The sequence below is a fragment of the Syzygium oleosum genome, unplaced genomic scaffold, assembly GCF_021117445.2.
Source record: "Syzygium oleosum isolate NSW1041296 unplaced genomic scaffold, Sole_v2.1 Sole_v2.10, whole genome shotgun sequence".
NCBI lineage: Eukaryota > Viridiplantae > Streptophyta > Magnoliopsida > Myrtales > Myrtaceae > Syzygium > Syzygium oleosum.
Window position 1 is genome coordinate 5,472,728 of NW_026607494.1, and position 23,384 is coordinate 5,496,111.

The window sequence follows — 23,384 nt, forward strand, 5'->3', positions numbered from 1 at the left end:
ATCTTCTTCTTCCTTCTTTTGTCAATAGGCTCTTTCCATTGAATCGATTGCATGTGCCAATTCGAAAATCGTAGATGAAAAAAAGCCCGTACAGTTGATTACCGAAAAGACAGGCACGTGGTTTCAAAACTCGGTAACTGTCTTGTGCGTGTCGGAACGGGAGAGGTCTTTTCTTCTTTTTCTTTTTGGTCAGATGGGAGAGGTCATTTTGCCTGGTTCGATTTCGGCATATTGAGTTTAGATCGGTTTGGCAGCTTCAGATATATTCAGATTACATGACGCGAATATAAAAAATAAAGCACGAAATTCTATGGAAAAAGAAATATAATACGACATCGACTCGACACGTCATGTTTGATTTCCGAGACATGTGACCCTTCTATATTATAAGCTAATTGTGAGATGAATACATGCTGGCATTCAGGGTAATTCCAAGTTTGTTTGTTTTTTTGGTTTTTGGTCTGAGCAAATTCCTAGTTTGGACTTTGGACGTGCTACTATTTGCTCGAAAAAAAAAACAACCGAGAGAATTGAGAAGAAATCCTCAAAAGAAAAGAGAAGAAAATTAAAAGAGAAAAGGAAATATCCGAATGAGCCCAATCAAAGAGGCGCACATTATCCAGCGTGGGGCCCACCTGGGACCCACCACCCTCCAATCCGTCATCTTCTGCACTTCTCTGTCTCTCTGTCTCTCTCTCTCTCTCTAACGGCCTCTGCACTCTTCTTCTTCTTCTTCCCCCGCATCAACGCAACGCACCGGAGGAACAACACCCCACCGACGATGGCCACGGCGATCCACGACGGCGCGCTCCCTCCGTGAAATCCAACCGCCTCCACCCTCCCCGCGAACGCCGGATCGCTTCCCTCCCTTCGGGCGCCCCCTCTCGAGAGGATGGACACTGACGAGTGGGAGCTCCTCGCCGTCGACGGCCTCCTCGACTCCCACGAGGACGGCGGCGGCGGCGGCGGCGGCAAGATCTACTCCCGCCGCCGGCGCTGCCACTCCGAGAGCGTCCTCGACATGGACCACTTCCGCTGCCCCCCTTCCCCCCCGCCGGCGGACCGGATCGCCACCGTCGCGATCGGCCCCGATCCGGAGGCGGCCCCGGGGCCTCCGGGGGTCGAGGAAGTCGCCGACTTGCCCGCTGGGGAAGTCGAAGCTCCGAGCCTGGGAGGCTCGTCGGGCTCGGAGCGGGAGATAACGTCCCGCGTCTTCTTCAAGAAGGTCGCGAGGGACGGACACGAATTCGTCGACATGACAATGGGGGAGGCCGGGGCGGCCGCGGCGGCGGAGATGGAGAGCCTGCGCTCGCCGCCCAGGATGGGGAGCGAGAGGTCGGCGGCGGCGGCGGCGGTAAAGGACAAGAACGACGCCGAGTGTGAAACGGGAGAGGTCCTGTGGGAAGAGAAGAGGAGCGAGAGTGAGGGTGACAGTAACGGGTTGAACAGCATACTGAAGAGGGGCTTCACTGGGATCGGTGCTCTGTGCTCGTTCGGAGTGGCCGCGGCGGCCACGTTCTGCGTCCTCATCCTCGGGAGCCGTCAGGGGAACGACAGGCAGAGCCAGCAGAAGCAGAACCTGCGATTCCAGCTCTACAGTGACGATAAGGTCAGAACGAAAACGAGAAATTTCGATTGATTTGTCATTGCAGCATTGTATATCTCTTAGAATGCAACACATTGCTTGGCTTTTCCCATCAAGTAGTTGCGACAATTGTCAACGTAGATATTGTTTTCTTGTCGACGCCCGCGGGTCTGGAGCTTCGCAGACCGCCCTGCGATTGCTAATTATCGGGATAGGAGGTTATCGCGGCGGCCTTAAGGGCTTCCTTCGGCGCAGTTTGGCATCGAACCTCGACCAAACTTGGGTGGCCCTTTAGATTAGTCTTTAAATAAGATGTGCCAGAAAACAGAGTACCACCATATGATGGGAGCTAAGTCCTTGAATTACCAGGAGGATGATCCTAAACTGAGTATACTGTCAACAACAAGATATGCATGTGGTTGGTGATGTTTTCACATTGTGAGGAAGGTTGAAGAAGACAGTTTTTTTGTGTTTTCTAGATAGTAGAAACGAGGCTTGCTGCTTAATCCGGCATATTACAAGAAAACTTAACATGCAGAAAAGGTGTCTGTTTTTACGTACTCGAAACATATAATTCTGATTGAGGCGCTTGTTAACACCGTGATTCGCCTCCTGGTTTAGGGTAGACATATAAATTAGGTTTCTGCATGCTCGATACCTATCGATTCTGATTAGCTCGGAACTTGTGGTGCAGAGAATTAAGAAGGTCGTCCATCATGCAACCAAACCGAACAAAATGATAGCTGCAGTGAGAGGAGTGCCTCACACCCGCGCTCATATCATCGTCGGCGGCTATTATGATACTCTTTGAAGTGTGATGCATGATTGTCCTCAGTCAGCTCTCGGGATCCTCCTTATATGATATATGTATGGGATCCCCATCTTCTTTGTACATGAAACTTCGCTCTATCTGTATGTACAGTAGCATTGCAAATTTCTAGTATCTTATGGTAAATCAGATATGCCACTGCTGTATATATTCTGAACGGTATATCGTTGAATGTATGATTGTCTGCAACATCTAAGTCCGGACTCAGCGATATTTCTAGTGCTGTATGTTGGGAGCTGATTTAAGCTATACAACTGCTAGAAAACGCATCAGTCCAGCTTTTAGTCTCATGTCGACAAGTCATGAAGCTTTTGTAGGATATTGGAGGTTGGCTGCATCTCCTTATTGCTTTGATGACTCACGCTAGAGGAGGAAGTTTAGTGGGACATGAGTTGGCATGTTGATTCTTGTTGTTTAAGCAAACGATCACGCGCTGCATAAAGCTTGTACGACCTGTTTATCTAATTTATCTGTCATAATGGCTTTATCACTTATTCAAATGGTCAATTCAGTCCATGAGGAAACCCAATGAAATGGTAGAAACGCCAAATGATGAATCATCTGAGCTTCTAAGAGCAAGCTAAACAGCCATGGCAGACGGTTCTTGAAATCTGCCCTGCGTAGCTATCCGGGCCAGAAGATATTTCTCTCGGGACATGAACGGAGAAAAACGTTGACCGGTTGAAGGAAGGGGGGAGACAAGCGAGTCCCACGTAGTAACGAGACAAGCTTTGTTTAAGTGCCGGTCGAGGTCAGTTTCTGTGAATTATGTGATGTGGGTGGTGGTGGGGGTAAAGCTAGAAGGTGAAAGACAGTGGTTGCAGCACTGTTCATGCGAGAGGAAGGATATAGAATGAAGCAGAAAAGGGAAAGAGAAAAGAAAGAAGAGAACTACAGCGAATGAAGGACGTCTGTAGAGATCCCTGTGAAGTAAGGAACATGTTCCAATTGTTGGAGTGAAGGGTGGTGGTGTTCACGATGGGGACCCTTCGACAAAGTTACGAGCAAAACTGTTAACAGAATTTTCTCCTCATTGTGCGATTAGGTTTCGATGTTTTCTGCATAAAGGAAGCCGGCCCCTCGACATTTGCCTGTTCCGTTAGTGTTCGTGTTTCGAGCTATTTTATGAATTTATCCCTATCGCATAGGCGTCGATGATGTACGTTTACGGTCCTTGATTTCGATTCTAGGATTTCCAAAACTGTCCATTCCCTATGCTGCTACTTCGTATCATATATGGAAACCTTACCACGGTAAGGACAAAAGGTGATGGATAAGCGGATCGATTTCATGAGTTGGTTGTGTGCTTCGTTTCTCCCCCAATGTTCAAAGTTTCAATATTGCATGGAGTTTTACTTTGGTTTTTATTTCCACTTCTTAATTTTCTTAATAAATTTGAGATCCGTGCCGATACGGGTGAATGTCTAGTTATTACATATCATGAGGATGCTCCACCGTCTCACATTTACGAGCCTGCACAGTTTGTCAGAGCGAAGCTTGCTCGTTTTTCATTTCGCCGAAAATTAATAATTTGGAAAACGTTATTCAAACAGTGTGTTTATATGGCTTAGAAAACTTAATCAATCGGAAAGTATTTGCACATCAATAACTATTATGCCTAAACATTTTCAGTTGATGATTAAAATAACACATTCATTTATTTTTGTAAATGATACAAGAAATCATTTGGCGTGGTGTTGATTTGTTGCTCAAAACGAAAATGGGAACAGACAATACATGTAAGCAACACCATCAAGAGTACTTCAAAAGGAGGCCTATACCAACATATGTTCGTGGACAATACATCGAAGAAGGCCAACATTGAAGCGATGTTGCAAACACAAAAATTACGCAAACCAATGATGTGATATACACCGGTCATCGAATATCGAACATTTTATCCCTTAGGATCTTGATTTTTCTCATATCAATGTGATTTTGACTATACAATAGTGTCGATTTTGCAGTGGTAGATATTTCAAAGATGAGTCTACGTGCATGTAATTAAATGCAAAAGCCATCAATAAGATTCAGCAACCATCATATCAAGAGAAAATGTCGTTACTAGAATTGACTAGTTAGGAAGGTGGGACAAATCGAAAAGAGAGAGCAAAAAGTACAAGCAGAAGATAAAAGACCGACGTACAAAGACATCAATCCCGAGTCATCACTGATTCTCATTTTGCTTTCGAGAGTGAAGTGATGCACCAAATGGAGCACCCAATCCGTGAGAAAGATACCGAGGGAATCCGCGCGCAAATCCGTTGAAAACGAAAGCCAAACAAGACAGAGGACAGGGTTGACTCAGACGAAAAGCCCGAAAGCGAGAGCGCCAATCAGAGAAGCAAGAACGGCGGGCATGAAGGCGGGGGCGTCCGAAGCCGGCCCAGGCGCAGGCGCCTCGGCAGCCGATACACTTTGGATGGCCGACACGGCCATCACGGCGATCACCACGGCCAAGAACAATCTCATCTTCATCGCCTCCATTGCAGATAGGTTTGTTGCTGGCGAATGACGGTTGCAGTCGCAAATGAAAGGCTTTACTTCTTGCAGGCTCGATTCAAGAGAGAGCAAGCTTGCAACTTTATGAGAGCTATTGGGTGAGGAATGTGTAGGACTATATATGCAAAAAGAAGAGGCAGAGAGAGGCAGAGACAGAGAGAGCACATGGGGCGTGGTTCTCTTTTTGGAGTTCTTTTTAAAGCCTGCGTAGTTGGAAGACTGTGTTGTTTCAGGCTTTTTGGTGTCAAGACAGCTCTTTTGACACCAACCATGATATCTTTTTTAAGGAATAAGATCCCACCACCCCCAACTTCATGTTCTTGATGATCAATCAAAAGAGAGACACATACATCTTCCAGTGCATAAGCATGGGTTTAATACTTTATCGTGGCACAGACTGATTAGGTTAAGGTTTTTTATTCTTCATTTCTTCCTAATGCTCTCTCTGTTGGATTCTGTCTATGCGCACTTACCCATCTGTATGTTTAGGTTAGGATGAACTACCAGGTGATTGGAATGTACATGTGTCATTCCGGGGGAAATTTGCCCAAATAGTCTTAAACTTATTGAACTTGTGCCAATTCATTCTTAAATCTTTGAATTTGATTAATTTAGTTATAAACCTATTACACTTATACCAATTTTAGTCTTAAACCTTTCAATTGTACCAGTTGAGTCCTAAACTTTTTTGCGATTTGCCAATTTAGACTATGTTTATTTCGCGGAAAATGAATGATTTATAAAAAGAATTTCTTAAAATTGATTAACTGTATCGCTTGAAATAATTAGTTAATAAAAAATGTTTTCATTATTGATAACAATTTAAGTTTAAACATTCTTATGGACGATGAAAACATTTTTTATTCATTCGTTTTTGTGAGCAATAGAAACGATCATTTTCAATAAAATATTTTTCAAATTGTTCATTTTTTGCGAAACAAACGGAACCTTAGTCTAATCCTTTTGACAATTTACCAATTTAACCCTTCAGCCCAATTTTGGCCATAAATCGCTAAGGTGACAGTCCAATTAGCGTCGGTCGTCCTACGTAGCATAGCATGACACGACCAACACTGACATAGACGATTTTTGTAATTTTTTTAAAATTGTTTTCCTTTTTTCTTTTTTCTCATTCATTTCTCTTTCTTCTTTTTCCTTTATTTTCCTTCGCAAGTTGCTAGCTGGCTAACAGAGGTTGCTAACTGCTAGTGAGGGCTAGGGTCGAAATGCCCTCACCGACTGCTAGTGAGGCCGGCCCTCGCCAAATTCGACAAGGGACCCTTGCTCATCCCTTATCAAAGGCTAGTGAGCTAGGCCAGCCTCACTTGGACGAGGGCTAGGCAAGCTGGGCGAGGGTCCCCTCGCCAGATCTAGCGAGGGGCGTCCTTGACTCTGGGCGCAAGGGTGTCGAGGCCCTCACTCTTGCCGATAGCCAGTGACCTCCACCGGCCATTGCTAAGGCACCTCATAGGAAAATAAGGACAAAAAAAAAAATGTAAAGAAAAAAATGAAAAAATTCAAATTTTTTAATAATTACAAAAATTATCTATATCAATGCCGGTCGTATCACATAGGACAACTAACGCTAACTGGACCGCCATGTTAGTAATTTCCGGCCAAAATTAGGCGAAATGACTAAATTGACAAATCATCAAAGAGTTTAGAATCAAATTGGTAAAATATCAAAAGATTTATGACTTAATTGGCACAATCGAAAGGTTTGGGATTGAATTGGAATCGTCAAAGATTTAGGACTAAATTGGCCAAATTCAAAGGTTTATGACTGAATTGACACACGTGCAATAAATTCAGGATCTTTTTGGTAATTTCCCCTGTCACTTTATCATTGCTGGACACAAAACGAAGAGAAAGGAACTATAATATGCCATTTCATCGTTGTAACTGTAGCATGTCCACATTTACATCACGCGGTGGAATGAGTGAGCCAACTATACGTGGTAAATTTTCTATCAGTATAATAAAGAACTTCTTTTGCGGCTTCGAGAGGTTGCGGTCTGACCAGCGCAAGCAATTCTTGTTCTCAGCTGGATCCTGCAGGATGAAAGACATTTTAGCAGTAAACAGAGTTGAGCTTTCGAACTTCCAACATGAAAAGTCACTATCTAGGATCATGAGGATACTAGATATGCATCATGCAACAGCATGATGAACGGCATAGAGGAGATAATGTTGGCTGACAAGTTTAAGATGTCGACAATAAGATGGAGCAAAGCTTTTTAACTACCTCAATATATAAAACCATTTCTCGATGAAGTAGACACCTTATGGGTTTTAATCCATGTAAAGTTGGGCGTAAAATGGTGATGAAGATCCACAAAAATACGAGAAAAAAAGCTCTGATACATTTACGTAAAGTAATGTGAATTCAGGAAGAGAGAGTAGTCAATGATCTCAATGGCCTCGACTAACCATCGCAGATTTTCAAACACAGTGTCCAATTATCAGATAAGACCAGTCATGTAAGGGGATTCGAACAGTCAATATCCACATAAAGGTTGGCATAGTGTTGAATGTGAACTGTATTCGAAGCCCTCTTTTCTTTTCTATTTTCTCTTATTTTGGAATGAGACAATAGGTCCCCATGAGGGAGCCATCTGCTTTATGATATGCTGAAGCGAACAGATTCCAGAGAAATATTACCAAGACATGGGCAGCTCTTTATCCTTTAACTGCACTATCAACTGTCTTGACCCTTTGCAGCTTGAAGCATTTCCACCACGAGGGTTTTCACATCCCTGAGAAATGCAAGATTGATTCAACTTCCATCAGGGAGGTGGTTGTGTTGGTTCAATAAATGAACTAAGAAGGTACGGTTTCACCCGCACTTTTTAATTGCCTACTGTTCTAGCATAGTCAAGTGTACTTGCTATAACCCAATAAAATAAAGCTCTGCAGAAGAAACATCAATATCGAGAAATCATGAAAAACAAATCTTCACAAAAATAGTCCTCCTGTTTTTGCTGACCGACTGAAGCCGCCACTCTTTATTTATTTATTTTATTTCCCCTTGGTGAGAGGAAAAGAGAGAGCAAAATCAGTGTATACAGGAACTACTAATAAAAGGTAGCTGAAAGTTCGAAAAAGAAAAGGTCTAATATAAAGATGACAACAAGGAGTAGGGATATACAATATCAAGAAGCTACTGCCCTATAGATTTGCAAATAAAAGCCTCCAAAAGTCTTTTAGTATCTATAATGCATGAAAACATTTACTCTCTCTAACATAACATTCCGCATGCATTAAGATGGAGATCTTTATAACTATCCATCAAAATTCACACACCTGGACCACCTCCAAGATAGAAGGCAATGTTTGACAATTTATGGAATAACCCCAAGAACAACAGCTTTCAACAGAAAGTGGGACAAAATTTCTGAAGTTAAATACTAAAGAGAGGAAGCTTATTATTCTCCCAGGATGATTTCCTCACTCCCTACTTAACAGTCAATTAGGGAGATTAGGACTAAGAGACAGGAGCCGTGATGCAAACAAACAAAAACAAATGAATAACTTAAGAAATTCAGTCCTAAGCACTGATTCACTTGGAATGCCCTTAATATTAAGGGGAGCCAAAACAAAAAGTATAGGTTTACATTGGCCGAGGGACTGTTCAAAAGTTTCGCACCAGGACACGAGAATATGGACAAAACTCTAAACTAACCCATGAAGACTTAATCTGCCGCCTTATGTACTCCACTTTGACTACTGCAACGTAGTTAAGCGAATCGCATAACCACCCTTGTCCTATATCTATTGCATCACATGCAACAACAAACTGAAGAGAAGCTCAGAAGTCTATTTTGATAAGAATGATATTGCCGAAAATGTTTAAAAGAGCGACATAAACCAGAAAAGCAACCTTACATCAAGGTCTAGGAGATATGTTAAATGTAAATGCCTTACTTTCTATCCACAGCTTGACGCGGAAAAGGGACTCGAAGCTTGAAATTACTTCCTTGACATGTTGCCTGACAAAAGGAAAAATAAAACCCTATGTGAGAGAAAAGGAGAAAGCCAAGCAGTAGAACAATGCAAGTTAGCTGAGAGTCAATGAAACCTGAAGGATTATTTGTACAAGCCACAATGAACTCATCGATGAATTTTTTGAACTATCAAAGAAGAAGTTGGGGAAAAAAGAATACCTTGACACTAAAACCCAGGCTATCCAGATCCAACATATAAGCAGAGTCCACCTACACAAAAAGATACCTCTGTTTCAAAAACTTTACATCCAATAGATGCCAATTCATATGCTGTTTCATGGCATTAAGTTATTACCACAATACAACAAGCTTACAGATCTTGACCTTTCTTTTACACCAGGAGAACAAATATGCACGTAAACATTGTGCAAGTATAATGCAAAGAGTCAGAACCTTATATGTTTGTCTCAGACACTTCATTCTTTAGTCCACGGAGCAAAGATATATATCACAAATACAGATTCAGTACATGAAGATATGGCAACATGGGCGATATTATGAATATAGGGTAAAGTAGCGATGCATTCAATCTTAAACGCTGTATGTTTAAGGTTCATAAGCTCAAATCGCTTTTAGCATATGATTTAAATATTTTGGCGATTCCTCACGCACATAATCAACTATGCTATTATTTAGTAGGAGTAAAGGACATTCTGGGTCTACAGTCTGTCTATGACAACATAGATGAACCACATAGCAATCATTTTTGTTAGAACAGGAAATCTTTGATTTCGATATGCCTGAGCAGACATTATGCAAAATGATTAGTAGAAGTGAACATCCTAAGACAGAAAGAGATTAGAGATACAAAAAAGAAGCTTGTACCACAGACTACTGGGAATACTATATAGGCACTCCAGAATTATCTCAGATACGTTACTCATTTTCGTGCCTTTGAACTGTTCAACATGCGTTATCATCCTGTGTGCTTATGTTAAGGGCTTAAACTTTACATCCGTGTCTTTACCTAGTGACTAGACATCTGAGCCTTTGATTCACCATATGACGCTCTACAAGCTGCAACTTATCAGCTAACAAAATTTGTTTTCCAATCATATTTATAAAAGCGAGATGTAAGATTCGTACCGGAATAGAAGTCCAGTGTCTCACAATGAGCTTAGTATCTTCAGCATGGTCCCTATTCATGTGAGACTGACAATCAAGGAAATCGGGTTAAATGAGGGAAAATCATCATTATTGACAGGGATCGGAAAAATATACAATTTGTGTTTACCGTAACAGGCTTAGTGAACTGTGCAATTGGGTCCACTTTTGCAGCCTTGTATTCCTCCCTGACAAACTCTGAGTGTGATGAAAAATCAAATATTTCAGTTGGTAAATCAATAATGCAAAGTCTGAAGTGCCAAATGAAGCACTATGGAAATGCATACAGTACAAAAATCTAGGAGGATTTCACCTCATTCTTTAAACACGTTAGAGAAAGCCGGGACACCTACCTCCAGAACCTAACAAAGCTGTTGCCACCCCAGAAACATATCGCACGGCTCTTGGTTCAATGCGCATAAATTGGAAGTCACCAAAATCAACCTTCAGATTAGAAGGGAAAATTAACAAGCATCTTTAGATAGTTCAGAAAAGCCTATCAGATTAGAAGAAATAAATTACCCAGAAAGCATTTGGATGCTTTGACAGATATCCAGCACGGACACTTTCCCTATCTTTTTCAGGGACCTACACAATTGACAGCTCACATTTACCAACTCTGAATAACATGACACTGTCAGCATCAGTAGCAAAAAGAAGTACAATAGACTACACAACTCACGTTGATGGCATCACCATGCAGAGTGATCACCAAATCAGTCCTATCGTCAGGATCTCTAGCAACTAGAAGAGAGCACTTGGAATTAGCCAAAAGGTCCTGCATTAAGTGTGCTCTCAATAGATTAGAGTGATTTCCAGAGACAGGGATAGTGAAATTAAATCAGAGAATAAGGAAACTTCAACAAGCTTCGGACAAACCCAAATTACAAACACTGTGGACAAGGAGCTAAACATGATTTACAAATACGATCGCTTAGGATATGATCAAATTATTTTGAAAGTAGCTCTACCTATAAACAAAACAATGTCTATATGACAGACTCGCACCAAGAAAAGGCCAACTGCCAGAACAAATTATAGGTCTCCAATCTAATCAAAATGGCTAGTGATTTTTTTTACTTATTTTAATCATCAGCTTAACTAGACCTATTTTAAGATGTTACACGCGCTTGTAGCACACATGCTATGTTAACGATCCAATGTAACAGGACTTTTTACTCATTTTTATTATCATCACATAAACTAGAGCCATTTCAAGATTTTACATGCATTAGTAGCGCACAAGCTGTGTTTATGAACTATCTAACAAGATTCCCATGCTAAGAAACTTATACACCGTCACGGGAAGCGTGTATAGAAATCCTCTAACATGGAGATTTTATAAAGACTCTTTTGTCAAAGTCAAGATTTATAGATTAAACCTTAGAATGGTATGCCAGACTGCTGATTGCTATTATTGGAGATCCATCTGCGTCACAAGCAAAGTCAACCATTGAACCAGATGGATAACCCTCAATCATCTGCAAATCAAAAGAAAGTGCAATCAGTTCCTCGTGTGCCCTAAGGACAAGGACATGATCAATTCATAACGTGAAAAGGCAACAACTGCAACATCAGACATCAATCAGGAAACACCTTTTTTGCCAGGAAGGACTTGACATTGAACATATACGACATGCTAAGTCGGGCAAAAAACAAAAACAAGACAAATGAACGTTGCCGTGACCTGGCAGAGAAGACAAGTGCCTAATCACTCCCTCAGAACATCGGAATATGCCGCCAAGTCCAATCAGAATTGTCAAAAACAGAGAAGAACCCAACCAAGTTTTACCGTATTTGTGTGCACTCAAGTGAAGAGTCTTCCAGCAAAAACTCACATGAGAAAACGTGGAGAGCATGCCGCGCACGCTGCAATCGAGCACCGTCCGGATCTCCTCCACGGGCGGAAGCCGAGCCGCCTTTTCCTGCAACACCAAACACCCAGCAACCCACTCAAACACTGAAGTACAGCTCCAGAATGAGGACGCCCACAATTTTCATCAAAAGGGAACACTAAGTGTAGAATAATCGAAGTCAAACCAAAGGGACTACAGCTGAATGATCGACCAATCACCTGATGAGCTTGGACTAGCTGGAAAACATCCAACTCGCTCTTGGCATCTCCAGGCGACACAGTCTGCTATTGCCACACACACACACATTCAAAAACCAGGGATGAGAACCCAATTCCATTTCGATCAAATCGCGTTGACCCATCAGTCACTTCACATCTCTAAACACGCATACCAACACCCAGAAGCAAATGACGATTGGGAATAAAGAAAAGAACTCAAAAGGAAGGAGCTTGGGGGCAGGAGGAGGAGGAGGAGGAAGAGAAGCAGCAGAATTTGAAGCAAACGAACCTGAGTTGAAGAGGCCATGGAAAGAGGGCGAAGGGAGAAGGGGGAGGAGAGCTTGGGAGGTTTGGGAGGAGGGCAGAAGCGGAAACGAAGAGGGGAGAGAGGGAGTGGACCGCCATTCACGCGAGTATATAGGGAGAAGGAGCACGACCAGGGCGACACCAAACTCCTCATCTTCGGTTGCTTCGCGCACAATCCTACACTGCCTTCGCCCACCTCCCGGCCTCCTTATTACGACTTCCCCACCTATTTATTTGGAGCTAGAAAATGTCGCAAAATAAATGGGAGAGAGCTTTCACTCTTTCTTTCCATAATTTAGGACCTTCACTATTTCCACCTAGGACTTATTCTCCGTTTGTTTCGCGAAAAATGAATATTTTAAGAAATATTTTCCTAAAATTAATCACTCATATCGCTTAAAATAATTAGTCAATGAAAAATATTTTCATTAGTACATGATACAGGTGATCGTTTTTAGGAAAATATTTCTTGATCGTTCATTTTCCGAAAAAACATTTTCCTCATTTTTCTGCGCTTGGATTGCTTAGGAAAATTATTCAAAACGGAAAATATTTTTCTAGTCAACGAAAAAAGGTTTTCCAACCAAAGTTTAAATTCGGGAAAATGATTTCCTCTTTAAAAAATCAGAAATCGGTTTTCAAAATATAACTAGCTATGGACACTTGGACCAAAAACTCTGCGCTTGGGCATAAAAATCACAGCGCTCGTTTTCAAGCTCTTAGCAAGAGGGTTGGGTATCAAGACCAAATTTTGATGGACCCAAGACCAATGCTCATGCCTAGGGATCCGGCTTGAGACTTCAGTGCCCGTGCTACATTTCTTGGCTACCCATGGGCAAATCACTAGCGCCCGAATATTTTTGTTTATTTAGGAAAATCAAATGAGGTATTCCTTAGCAAATGACTGAAAATATTTTTCAATTCATTTTTAGGTGGTCTCGACTAAACATCGGAAAATATTGTCATTTTCCTAGAAAATGACTTCTGGAGAACATTTTTCAAAAATGTTATATTTTTCGCAAAATAAACGGAGCCTAAATTCAACCAAATTTCACCAAAATTGCTCTCAATCATTAAATTGCAATTTAATGCAGTGACTCCAAATTTATTTACTTTCTTCTTTTTTATTTATATGTAGGATTCATTTACCATAATTAAGAATTTCACATTTTTTTATTGTAGGTAACCCATGTATATTAAAGGCACTATGTCTTTTTCATTGTTAGATTTTACTTTCATAAAAGTTAGTTTTTTCGAAATGAGAAATTTCCAAGAAACTTAGTTCTTTTTAACGTTGTCGATCAAATTATGAATAAATTGTCGAGTACAATCTAGAAAAAATTTAACATAGACAATTTTTGACATAATCACTTGTTTATAAATTTTCACTTTTGTTGTGATATCGCTGTCAAGCCCCCTTCTTGTCGGAATTCTTTTATATAAATATAATGTGATGATTGGATGAAGCAAAAAAAAACTCTCTTTGAAGATTTTCCAAAATAAAATCACAGTTATGTTTCCAACATGAAACTTTAAAAGATGAAATCTAATCATATCAAAACATTGTATAAAATTGAGAATTTTTTTTTAGAAATGTCAATGAAATCTCATTATTTTTTATTGACAAAAACTAATACCATTCATAGAATGTTTGTGGAAAAATTTCAAGATGTCTCATTGTGCATAATGTTTTTAGTGTATTCCTAGATATTCTTGTAACGTCTTACATGATCTATGTAAAAGTAACTTGCTAATGGTAAGGAAAAAAGATAAATTTTTTAATATATTAAATACAGAGACTTGACATAAACTTTAGAATAATGAAATTAAAAAATTAAAAAAATGACCAAGAAAGTGAGCTTTTGAGATAAGAGGGATGAATAAATAAGTTGTTGTAAGAGCAATGATGAATAAGATACTTTTAAATTTTTTACTATATCAAAGAATTTGTCTTTTTTCCTTATTATTGGTGAGATACTTTTACACGGAGCATGTAAAACGTTATAGGAATATCTATGAATACACCATAAAATTTCTTTAATACACCAAAACAAACATGTGAAGTACTTAATTATGGCAACTCGATTCTAAATAGAAAAAAGAAGGAATGGGGCCATCGCTTTTTTTTTGGTAAATAAAAGTACACAAAATACAAATTAATGTATAAAATCCATTATCCCTACTTTATTATCTAACAAAGCATGAATCAATTCTCTAGGAGGCTCTGAGTAGAACATAGTGTCCGAGCGCTTCTTCACTCTAAGATTGGCAAGCTAATCGGCGGGACAATTTCCTTCTAGAGAGTTATGTTGTATATTAAACTCAGAATGAGAGCTTAACATTCTTCAAATGTCTTTCAGTAGAGCAGGTCCAGTGTTATCTATCATGATCTCTCTGTTGATAAGTTCAGTAATAACTTTTGAGCCCATCTAGATGCTAGGCTTGTGAAAACCATGTTTCTTGGCAAAGTTGAGTCCCAACCAGAGTGTCCAAAGTTCAGCTTGCAATGACAAACATATTCCGAGGAAAGAGGCAAAACCTCCAAGCTAGTCACCCCCTTCGTTTATGAATAATCTTCTTGTTCCTGCAAATCCGAGGTTACCTTTAGAAGCCCTATCTATATTCAGTTTAATTCATCCAATGGATGGAGGGTCCTAATTGACCATAATGGGAGAAGGATATGGTCCACGTAATTGTAAGTTGTTCACAAATGAGGCGTTAATTACTTCCTTCATGTGTGACTGAATGACCTGTGCAGGATTCGAAGGAAAGACAAAATTATCTTTAAAAAGCCACTTGTTTTACCATTACTAGAAAAGTTACTCAATCACTCCAAAAGTTATGCTTCAATCGTGACGAGAGTTTGATCGCCCTTTGGCAAAAAGATTTTCTTTGAACCATCGAGACAAATTCATTAAGAAGAATTCTTCCAAGCAATGTTGCAGGAAAATCTCAAGCCATATTCTATAAGCAATTGAACAATCCCGTAGAACATGTAAGGTTGTTTCCACATGTGACTCCCATTTCAAACAATAAAGGTTTCCTCCCAAAGTGCGAGACGTTTTCAATTCATTAGTCAACAGTCACTTATGAACGGTTAACCAAAGAAAAATTCTAATACGTTGTGGTCCTTGCCACTTCCAAATAACGGACCATATACTATCAAAGTCTTGAATATCTACCCCACTGATTAATTCGCATGCTGACTTAACAGAGAAAGTCCCGCTTCCGGTACCTTCCCACAAAAGATTATCTTATCCATCATAGGCTCAAGGTGGTTTCGACAGCCCGAGTTCAAAAGATTGTATCTTCTGGTAAAAGTCCTTAGAAGTGCACATAATTGCAAACTTTTCAATCCATCTCGGAGACATATTTTAGTAGCAACAAAGTTACAGAGTGGCTTCAAATTTGGAATCCATTTATCTATCCAAAACCGGACTTGTTTGTCATTACCCAAGCTCCACAAAGCTCCTTCCTCTAATTTCGGTCATACATTCATAATTACCTTCCATAAGGTCGAGTCACCAAGTTTAGTTTGAGTATTAGTCCCCTGTTTAGCATGTGGATAATATTTGACGATCAGAACTTGTGCCTAGAGATTATTGGGCTTCCTTATGAGCCCCTATGTTAGTTTCACTTTAAATTGAAATTGGATGGTTGGGGGTGATTTTGTGTTTTCAATGTAAATGGGGTTGATTTAGTCATATAAAGAGTGGAGATAGCGCTGCAATCCACGACATATTGTTCGATCCGTATGGTAATTACCACTCATTTTGAGCAAGCCCGTTACCGCCACACCCACCTCGGTGCTAGTTGGAAATAGAAGCCGGGGCTATTCTATGGCACGGCATGACCAACCCTACGCCGCAGGACAACAAAGACTTCTTGAGATCGAGGACCTAGGCGTCCGAACCCGACGTCTACTTCCTATCACGGCATGAAACTGCAATGGTCATAGATTCTGCTGTGACAATATGTAAACATGCTCTGTCTTGACTGGATCCTGGACCGGACGCCCCATGTGCCCGCTCGAAAACTTCAAATTTATGCATGAGCTTTTCTGTCGTGGGCGAGCCCGGGCAATAACTTGGCCCGACCCAAAACCCGACCCGACCCGACCCGACCCTGCCTCCGTCTTCCCTCCGCCACTGAAAAGGCAGACGGTGCAGAACGATAACGGAGACCGAAATCCGGAATCTCCTCCGATGCATGAAGAATAATGCAGGCGCACCATTTCGTGGGACCCGTCCCGATCCTCCCGTCGCGGTCCCACGCCGCCCAGAGCTCTACCATAACCCACCACCTTCACCGCCGCCGGTGGCGGCCGATATCGTCCTCGTCCTCGTCCTCGTCGCCGTCGTCGTGGCCGGCGATCGACGGCGGCGGCGAGCAGAACCACTACGACGTGCTGGGCCTCACCCCCCACGCGACCTCCGGCGACATCAAGAGGGCTTATCGCCTTCTAGCTCGCAAGGTATTCCCCGGCGAACGCTCCCTCATCTCGCATCTCGCGAAGTTCTGTCTTTTTCTTCTTCTTCTTTTTCACTGTTCCGGTATGGTGGAAGCTGATGTGTGCTCGAATCAGTGGCGATTGGTTTCTTAAAAAGAGCGATGATTGATTGATTGATTGGGTTCCGACAAGCTGGCTGATACCCAATTTCGGATTTGCTTCTTTTGTCATGGTGATGAGTTGAAGAAAAAAAAATTTCATGAAGAAATGTCAGGAACATGTTGGTGGATCTGCTCGTTTTTGTGCTGTACGAGGAGGTTGGGAGTTATGATGATTTTGTGCGAGCTTTGTGCGTCTGTGCTGTCGTTGTGAAAATGGAGCGATTGAAGCTTTCCAACTTGAGAGCCCCCAAAAATTCGTGCTTCTTCACGGTGCCTTTAGAAGGAGAAAAGTTTTGCATGGATCAGTTCTTTGATGGATGTGGTGGAGCTTAATGATCAGATTTTAAGGAGGCAACTTGAGCGTTATGGGGAAATAGATTGGTGTTCAAAGTAATAAGGCAACTCCTAATCGGTTGCTGCGAGTATTTGAGCCAACCCAATGATAAACTCTGGGTTTGTGATGAGGAAAGGACGCAACGCCTTGCGATCTCATGCATCCTTATGTTCATAAGGAGTTTTTTAAGGCTCACAAGTTCACAACGCGACATGGTGTCGTGTTTGTAACGTCACTCGTCTAAAAGAAAGATCTGGGGAAAGATCAACTTTGAGCTAAATTTAATATGCCCACTAAATCACAGAGTTTTCTGATTCAAATGACTTTCCATTTGTTTGGTTATTGTATCTTTCATCACTTGTTCAAACTTACCATTTCCTTAGGCTGACCGTGCTCCAATGAAACCAGTCTTTTTCTGTCAATCTCCTATTAATTACGAGGACTAGGAGTACTAGCTGTGGCCTGCCCTTGAACTCTTAAATTTGATACTCTTCACGAGTCTTTCTTTGGACATGTATTTACCCTTCCTTGCCTTTTTGTGATTGCATCTCTTGATCACAGTATCATCCTGATGTTAGCAAAGATCTGCAAGCTGGCGAGGTTTTCAAGACCATCCGCCGTGCATATGAAGTGAGTATACTTATGTCCTGTAATATCTATTTCCTGACTCATGTAAGATGAATTTCATTATGGAGTTTAGTACTTAAAGGTTCGATAATTATTAGAATGACCCATGGAAAAAATTTCGGCAGAGAATTGGTTATATAGCAACTGTTTTGTCCATTAACTCATTGATCTTTGGAACCATAACATTATGATTGAAAGTGGCCACCAATCTTATTCTCTTAGTAATGACATTTTAGTGAAAAACAAAATGGTACCAGGTAGGACAATTTCTGTCTTGAAGCCATTTTATTCCCTGTGAGAGTACTTTATGCTTTCATATATTCTATCCAGAAACATGGTTGTGCCTTAAAAGTTTTCCTCCATTTTCAAATAGGTATTATCGAATGAAGCCGCAAGAACTCATTATGACAAGGCACTCAAATTCCAGGAAGACACTGGCAGACAATACAAAGGTAAATGGTATTATAACCCTGAATATGAAGATGGGGTTCGGATCTACAGGTGGGCTGAACTGAGGCGGAAGATGCAACATGAAATGTACAGAGAAAGATATAAAGCCGACAAAGACGAATCTTCTTTTTACGGTGAAACAGAAGAAGTCAGAAGGGAGCACTTTGGCCAAGAGAGGGGTGCCTTCACGGAAGTACTTAGATCTGCCTTCCTGCTATTATTTTTCATGCGGACACTTGGCTGTCGGATATCCCTTACCTTTAGCAGCTTTACGGCATTACTTGACAGGAAACTAGATGCAGGGTACAAGATTGGTTATGTAATTGCCTGGATTTTGGGTGGGAGAGGCGGCATTTTACTGACTTTATGCCTCTCTTTTGCTAGTTGGGTTTGTGGGAAAAGCAGCAGTAATGTAGTTGTTCTTGTGGTGGTTGCTATGTGGGTTGGCTCCAATCTTGCGAGGTATGCACCACTTCCTCAAGGCGCTCTTCTAACGCTGCTGTACATGTCTATTAAGCTACAAGTTGATCTGAATTAGACTTGTTGCTTGTTGTCTCTAATTAATATTACTACCGTGCTGTACAGATGTATTTTTTTAGAGGGTTTATGTTCAGACAATACTTTGTGCTGCTAAGCCTGTACCAGAGACTGGTTGAAATCATCCCAAAGCTGCAATTTCAACCCATGTTTCTGAATTATGAAATCCAGCTCCATTGTCAATATACTTTACAACTGATGTTGTTTGTCCAAATCATTGGGTTAATGGCTGCTTTAGTTGACTGTCCTTTGATACCGTTAAGGATGTTCAATGCTCGTTGGGAATCGACTAGTCTTTCACTTGGTGCGGCTGTCTCCCGTCACAAACACGTGGGGTAATTGTCAGAGCATACAGGTTGCCGAAGCAAAGCATATCATGGAGAGCAAGATGGCTTTGAACCTTGAAGAGACTACTCCGGTAAGAGAATGTAGGTGCCAATTTTGTGTACAATGCGCTCCAGGATTTTAAGTTCAGTATTTACTCGCCTTCAGTATGTCACCATTGCTACTTCCATGGGATCTATGCTACTACAAGAGGAGAGTTACTCGAGAAATCTTTGGTTGTGCTGCTAAAATATCACTTTGTGAATGTAAGGTGGAGCCTGTCATTGTGGCTAGAGTGGCGAAGTTTGTCACCACGCTCCCTTTAACGAATCCAAGAACCCATCTTCCCAGGATACATTACTCGCTGTGGATCTGAGTGCAGGCTGTCTGACCTAAAGGTATTGGCATTCTTGGTTAGACCCACAGAGATATATTGGCATTCTTGGTTAGACCCACAGAGATATATATCAAGGGAGACTCTAGTAGGCTCTAAATGATTGCAAGGATTACAAACATCGAGCATATAAAATTAACTTTAGACAAATTTGAAAAACACAATCCGTCGTTTTTACATTAAACTCATCAAAAGGCTACTGGACGGCTCGGAAACAATTTGCATCTGCTTGGGTTTCTATCTTGTGTCGTGATGGTGCAATTAATCTATATACCCTTTTCATTTGCGAATATCTGCTATTGCAAAATCGACTACGAAACTCCTTTCTACACGCTGCCATAAAACAACACTGCTAAAGGTCAAGCAAGAAAAAAGAAACTTCATACATGTAAGGAGAGCCATGGCATAATCGCAAGAATCCAACTTAATGATTTCTGTTGATGGCAATACCAGGTTCTCTAACAAACTACAGGTGTGTAAGCCGTCATTAATTATTTCATCTTCCAAAGACGTGCTTCTTGGTTTTCCTAAGGTATTCTGATATGGGACTGTCTGCATCATGCAGCTTCCATCTTCAGTTTTTTTCTTTACCCGGCCAAACCATTCATCGCAGAATAATACAGCAACAACACGAACAAATCGCAAAATCTTAGTCAAGTTCCGAGCCTAATAAACATAACAATAGTCACCACAATTTTCTGGATAGGCTGCTTGTTCACTAAAAGCAACGAGAGCATTACAAAGAAGATTGGCAAAGCTTGATCCGCTGTATGCATGAATGACAACTCGAAATGAGAAGAGCACGGGTAATTCGAGGAGAAGACAGCCTAAAATCTCCCTCTGCCCCTGAAACCACCACCACGACCACCCCTAGGGCCGCCTCTCCCACCCCTTGGGGCACCCCGTCCACGAAAACTACCACCTCCACGGCCACCGCCTCTACCGCCTCCTCTGCCTCCACCACGGCCTCCACCTCTACCACCAGCTTGCTGTCCCCTGCAGGTGGTAAACATACAAAGGGACACGTAAGTTGTAAATAAGTCCATAATCCGTGATCACGAGCAACCACGTTCACTGTAAGCTATTCAATATCTATAAGAGTATCTATAGAAATCAGATGCAACAGATCACAAATAAAATTGGACAAGGACTGGATTAGCTATTAAGAGGTCTAATTGATAGTACAGTTCATAAATCACTTCAAACATTTCCATGCAAAAATTTCAGATTTGGCAGAAGAAGAATAAAGTGATCAGATTGCTCTAACTCAGGTGAACACATAAAATAGTGGATCCAACGACAAATTCAATTGGGACAATAGCATCCTACACTCCTGTAACTTCTGCAAGCTAAAACTATATATGTATGTCAAGAGAGTGCCCTCAAGGTACTCGTTTAGCATTATTTAATGTAGCATTTATATTTTCCAGACACTGAAACAAAATTGAGTACAACAATTTGACAATTCAAGAGGAATGAAACATATAAAACTATCTTTTTAGATTTCCAAAGCACATTAGATGATGGACGGAAGAGAGAGAGGCACACGTACTTTGGCTGCGGAAGGAATCTTGCAAGGGGCAAGAGCTTAGCCGGGTCAATGTAGAACTTATCACCCTGTCCGTATGAAGTAGCAACAATACCTTCCATCATCTTGATAGAGAAGAACTGCCATTGATACCAACACGTCAATCACGTCGTAAATGAACACGCCTGAGCAGAGGGAGCAACTCACTCGTCTCAAAGAAGACTTACAGATTCGTTGATGGGACCAAATATCTCATCGACTTTGCCAATTTGAGTCTTGTTCTGCAAATAGATTGGAGCATTGAAGTAGGGGATTTTCTCATTGGTAAGCTTGGTGACCGCGTCGCCCTCGCACGCGTGGAGAAACGACGAAACCTCTGCAAGATAACGGAAGACAGAGCAACCATTTAACGCTTAGTACACTTCCTCAACCAACATTCATCCATAAAATTCACCCATTTCTGAAAAGTGGCTCTTCTAAGTTACATTCACGCTGCCAATACAGAGAAGCTGAAATGCACCAATCTTAGCTTGCTCCGACATCGGTGAACAAGTCAATGACGAAGCCAACTCAACCATCAAGTTCGCACATTATAGAAATAAGCGTAATCCTACAGTCACTTGACATTGAACCCGCTTAAATTGCTAGATAACAAAATGTCACTTAAATGACCCTTCAACCACCATATACACTGTCGTCAAACATTAGCCACCCAAACAGATACAGAAGACAAATACATCGTAATCAACAGGGAAAAACGCGAACTTTCACGGATTCGCACCCTGTAGCTCATCAACGAAGACAGAGCTCGCGCCATTTCTATCTAAAAACCGGTCTCTTCTAGCAAACAGAACGTAAAGGCACGGACCAGAAAGGACGTGAAGCAAACGCACCTACGACTTCACTCGGCGGCCCCTCGTCGCGAAACCCGCCGCCGCCGCCGAAGCGCCCCCGCCGCCGCCCCCGCCTCGGCCGCCGAAGCGCCCGCCGCCCCCCTCCCGCGGCCGCCGTCCCTGCCGCCCCTGAACCCGCCGCCGCCGCCCCGCGGAGGTCGCATCGTTCGCCCGCTGACGAAGCTGTGGAGAGAGAGAGAGAGAGAGAGAGGGCCTGAAGCTTGAAGCTTTGTCGAAGGGAGGAGGAGGCAGCTGAAGAGGGTGACTGGCGAAGCGAAAGCAAGGAGAGGGAGGGTTTAGGGTTTTAACCAGTTCCTGTTAATTTATTCGTTGCGCCATCCCGTCCCCGCGAAATGACCAAAACGACCCTGCCCCTTCTTCGAAATGCCCTTCGTCTCTATTTTGAGATTAAATAAAATATATACACCCGCAATTTGTCTCGAATGTATTGAAAATGCTGAGAAAGGAAAAGGGGATTTAAAATGATAAAAGCTCTTCTATTGGAATTATTGGCTCGTGCATAAATCGTCCTTGATTTACAAAGAAAAAAACAACAAAATAGTCGCGGTTTTTTTATGTACATACAGAGAGTTTATGTCTTAATTAAGAAATTTTATGCTTCATCGGGCATCGAAATCGACTCGTGTCCAGCGATCCGTCGCGCTGCGTATTTCTTCATTTGAGAGATTTTTCGTTGTGATCCAGAAATCAAAGCAACACGAGATGGGTTTTATATGTTGGGTTAGGCTACAAGCAGGCATTTGACATTTTACTAGCAATGCATGGTTTCATTTAGGAAGTCCTAGTTACTAGGGATGAGCTTTGAGCTTCTTCCATCTGTTTTAAAGGGAATCAACTCGTACCAGAACACCTAACCCGATGTCTTTTACGGCAATGTTCTTGCCAAAACCTGGTCCTTAACCACATAGATGACCGCAGTCGAGCCGCATCCGGTGATCGCTCAAGTCGACATGCCGAGTCACGGCAACTAAACCTGCTGCTAGTAAAACCAGGTCTGAGATCTTAACGTCCAGTTCTGGTACTAAACCAAAGTTCTGACTTCTGAGATCCTAATGTCCAGTTCCGCAAGACAAATCACAGGGGACACTGGAAAAACCACCTAATATTCAAACCTTTCACCGACGCCCATCGACGGAAACTCCCAGATATGATTGCCGATCTATAAAACTATCTCATACTTCCAAGGCCCCGAGTTGTCAATTCGCTTCATATCTGGCGCCACAAATTAACCGTCGACCAGTTTTTACCGGTAGAGACTCAG

General features: G+C 41.8%; 4 protein-coding genes across 5 annotated transcripts; 2 read left to right on the forward strand and 2 right to left on the reverse strand.

Moving 5' to 3' along the window:
- The first annotated feature begins 725 nt into the window (after window positions 1-725).
- On the forward strand, window positions 726-2,610 carry LOC115683359 (uncharacterized). The gene is made up of 2 exons (XM_030607865.2): window positions 726-1,609; window positions 2,280-2,610. Exons 1-2 carry the CDS (start codon window positions 893-895, stop codon window positions 2,394-2,396), a joined length of 834 nt encoding a protein of 277 aa, XP_030463725.2. The 5' UTR covers window positions 726-892; the 3' UTR covers window positions 2,397-2,610.
- Window positions 2,611-6,784: 4,174 nt separating this feature from the next.
- LOC115683396 (uncharacterized) lies at window positions 6,785-12,616 on the reverse strand. 2 transcript variants are annotated; one of them, XM_030607937.2, is made up of 13 exons: window positions 12,388-12,616; window positions 12,099-12,161; window positions 11,863-11,949; window positions 11,407-11,505; window positions 10,707-10,802; window positions 10,547-10,612; window positions 10,378-10,468; window positions 10,155-10,222; window positions 10,007-10,072; window positions 9,080-9,130; window positions 8,841-8,905; window positions 7,578-7,672; window positions 6,785-6,968 (listed from the first exon to the last, which is right to left on the reverse strand). In XM_030607937.2, the coding sequence occupies exons 1-12, from the start codon at window positions 12,556-12,558 to the stop codon at window positions 7,615-7,617; spliced, it is 981 nt and encodes a 326-aa protein (XP_030463797.2). In that variant the 5' UTR covers window positions 12,559-12,616; the 3' UTR covers window positions 6,785-6,968; window positions 7,578-7,614. The 2 variants fall into 2 exon arrangements, with proteins under 2 accessions (XP_030463797.2, XP_030463796.2); XM_030607936.2 differs by having other exon boundaries at window positions 12,099-12,164.
- Window positions 12,617-16,542: 3,926 nt separating this feature from the next.
- Window positions 16,543-19,148, forward strand: LOC115683390 (chaperone protein dnaJ 20, chloroplastic). The gene is made up of 3 exons (XM_030607929.2): window positions 16,543-16,878; window positions 17,911-17,979; window positions 18,350-19,148. The coding sequence occupies exons 1-3, from the start codon at window positions 16,624-16,626 to the stop codon at window positions 18,962-18,964; spliced, it is 939 nt and encodes a 312-aa protein (XP_030463789.1). The 5' UTR covers window positions 16,543-16,623; the 3' UTR covers window positions 18,965-19,148.
- Window positions 19,149-20,320: 1,172 nt separating this feature from the next.
- LOC115683304 (putative H/ACA ribonucleoprotein complex subunit 1-like protein 1) lies at window positions 20,321-22,390 on the reverse strand. The gene is given in 6 exon segments (XM_030607783.2): window positions 20,321-20,677; window positions 21,234-21,349; window positions 21,437-21,585; window positions 22,103-22,156; window positions 22,159-22,204; window positions 22,207-22,390. Coding segments are annotated over 6 exon segments (594 nt in total). The 5' UTR covers window positions 22,267-22,390; the 3' UTR covers window positions 20,321-20,508.
- Between the last annotated feature and the right edge of the window lie 994 nt (window positions 22,391-23,384).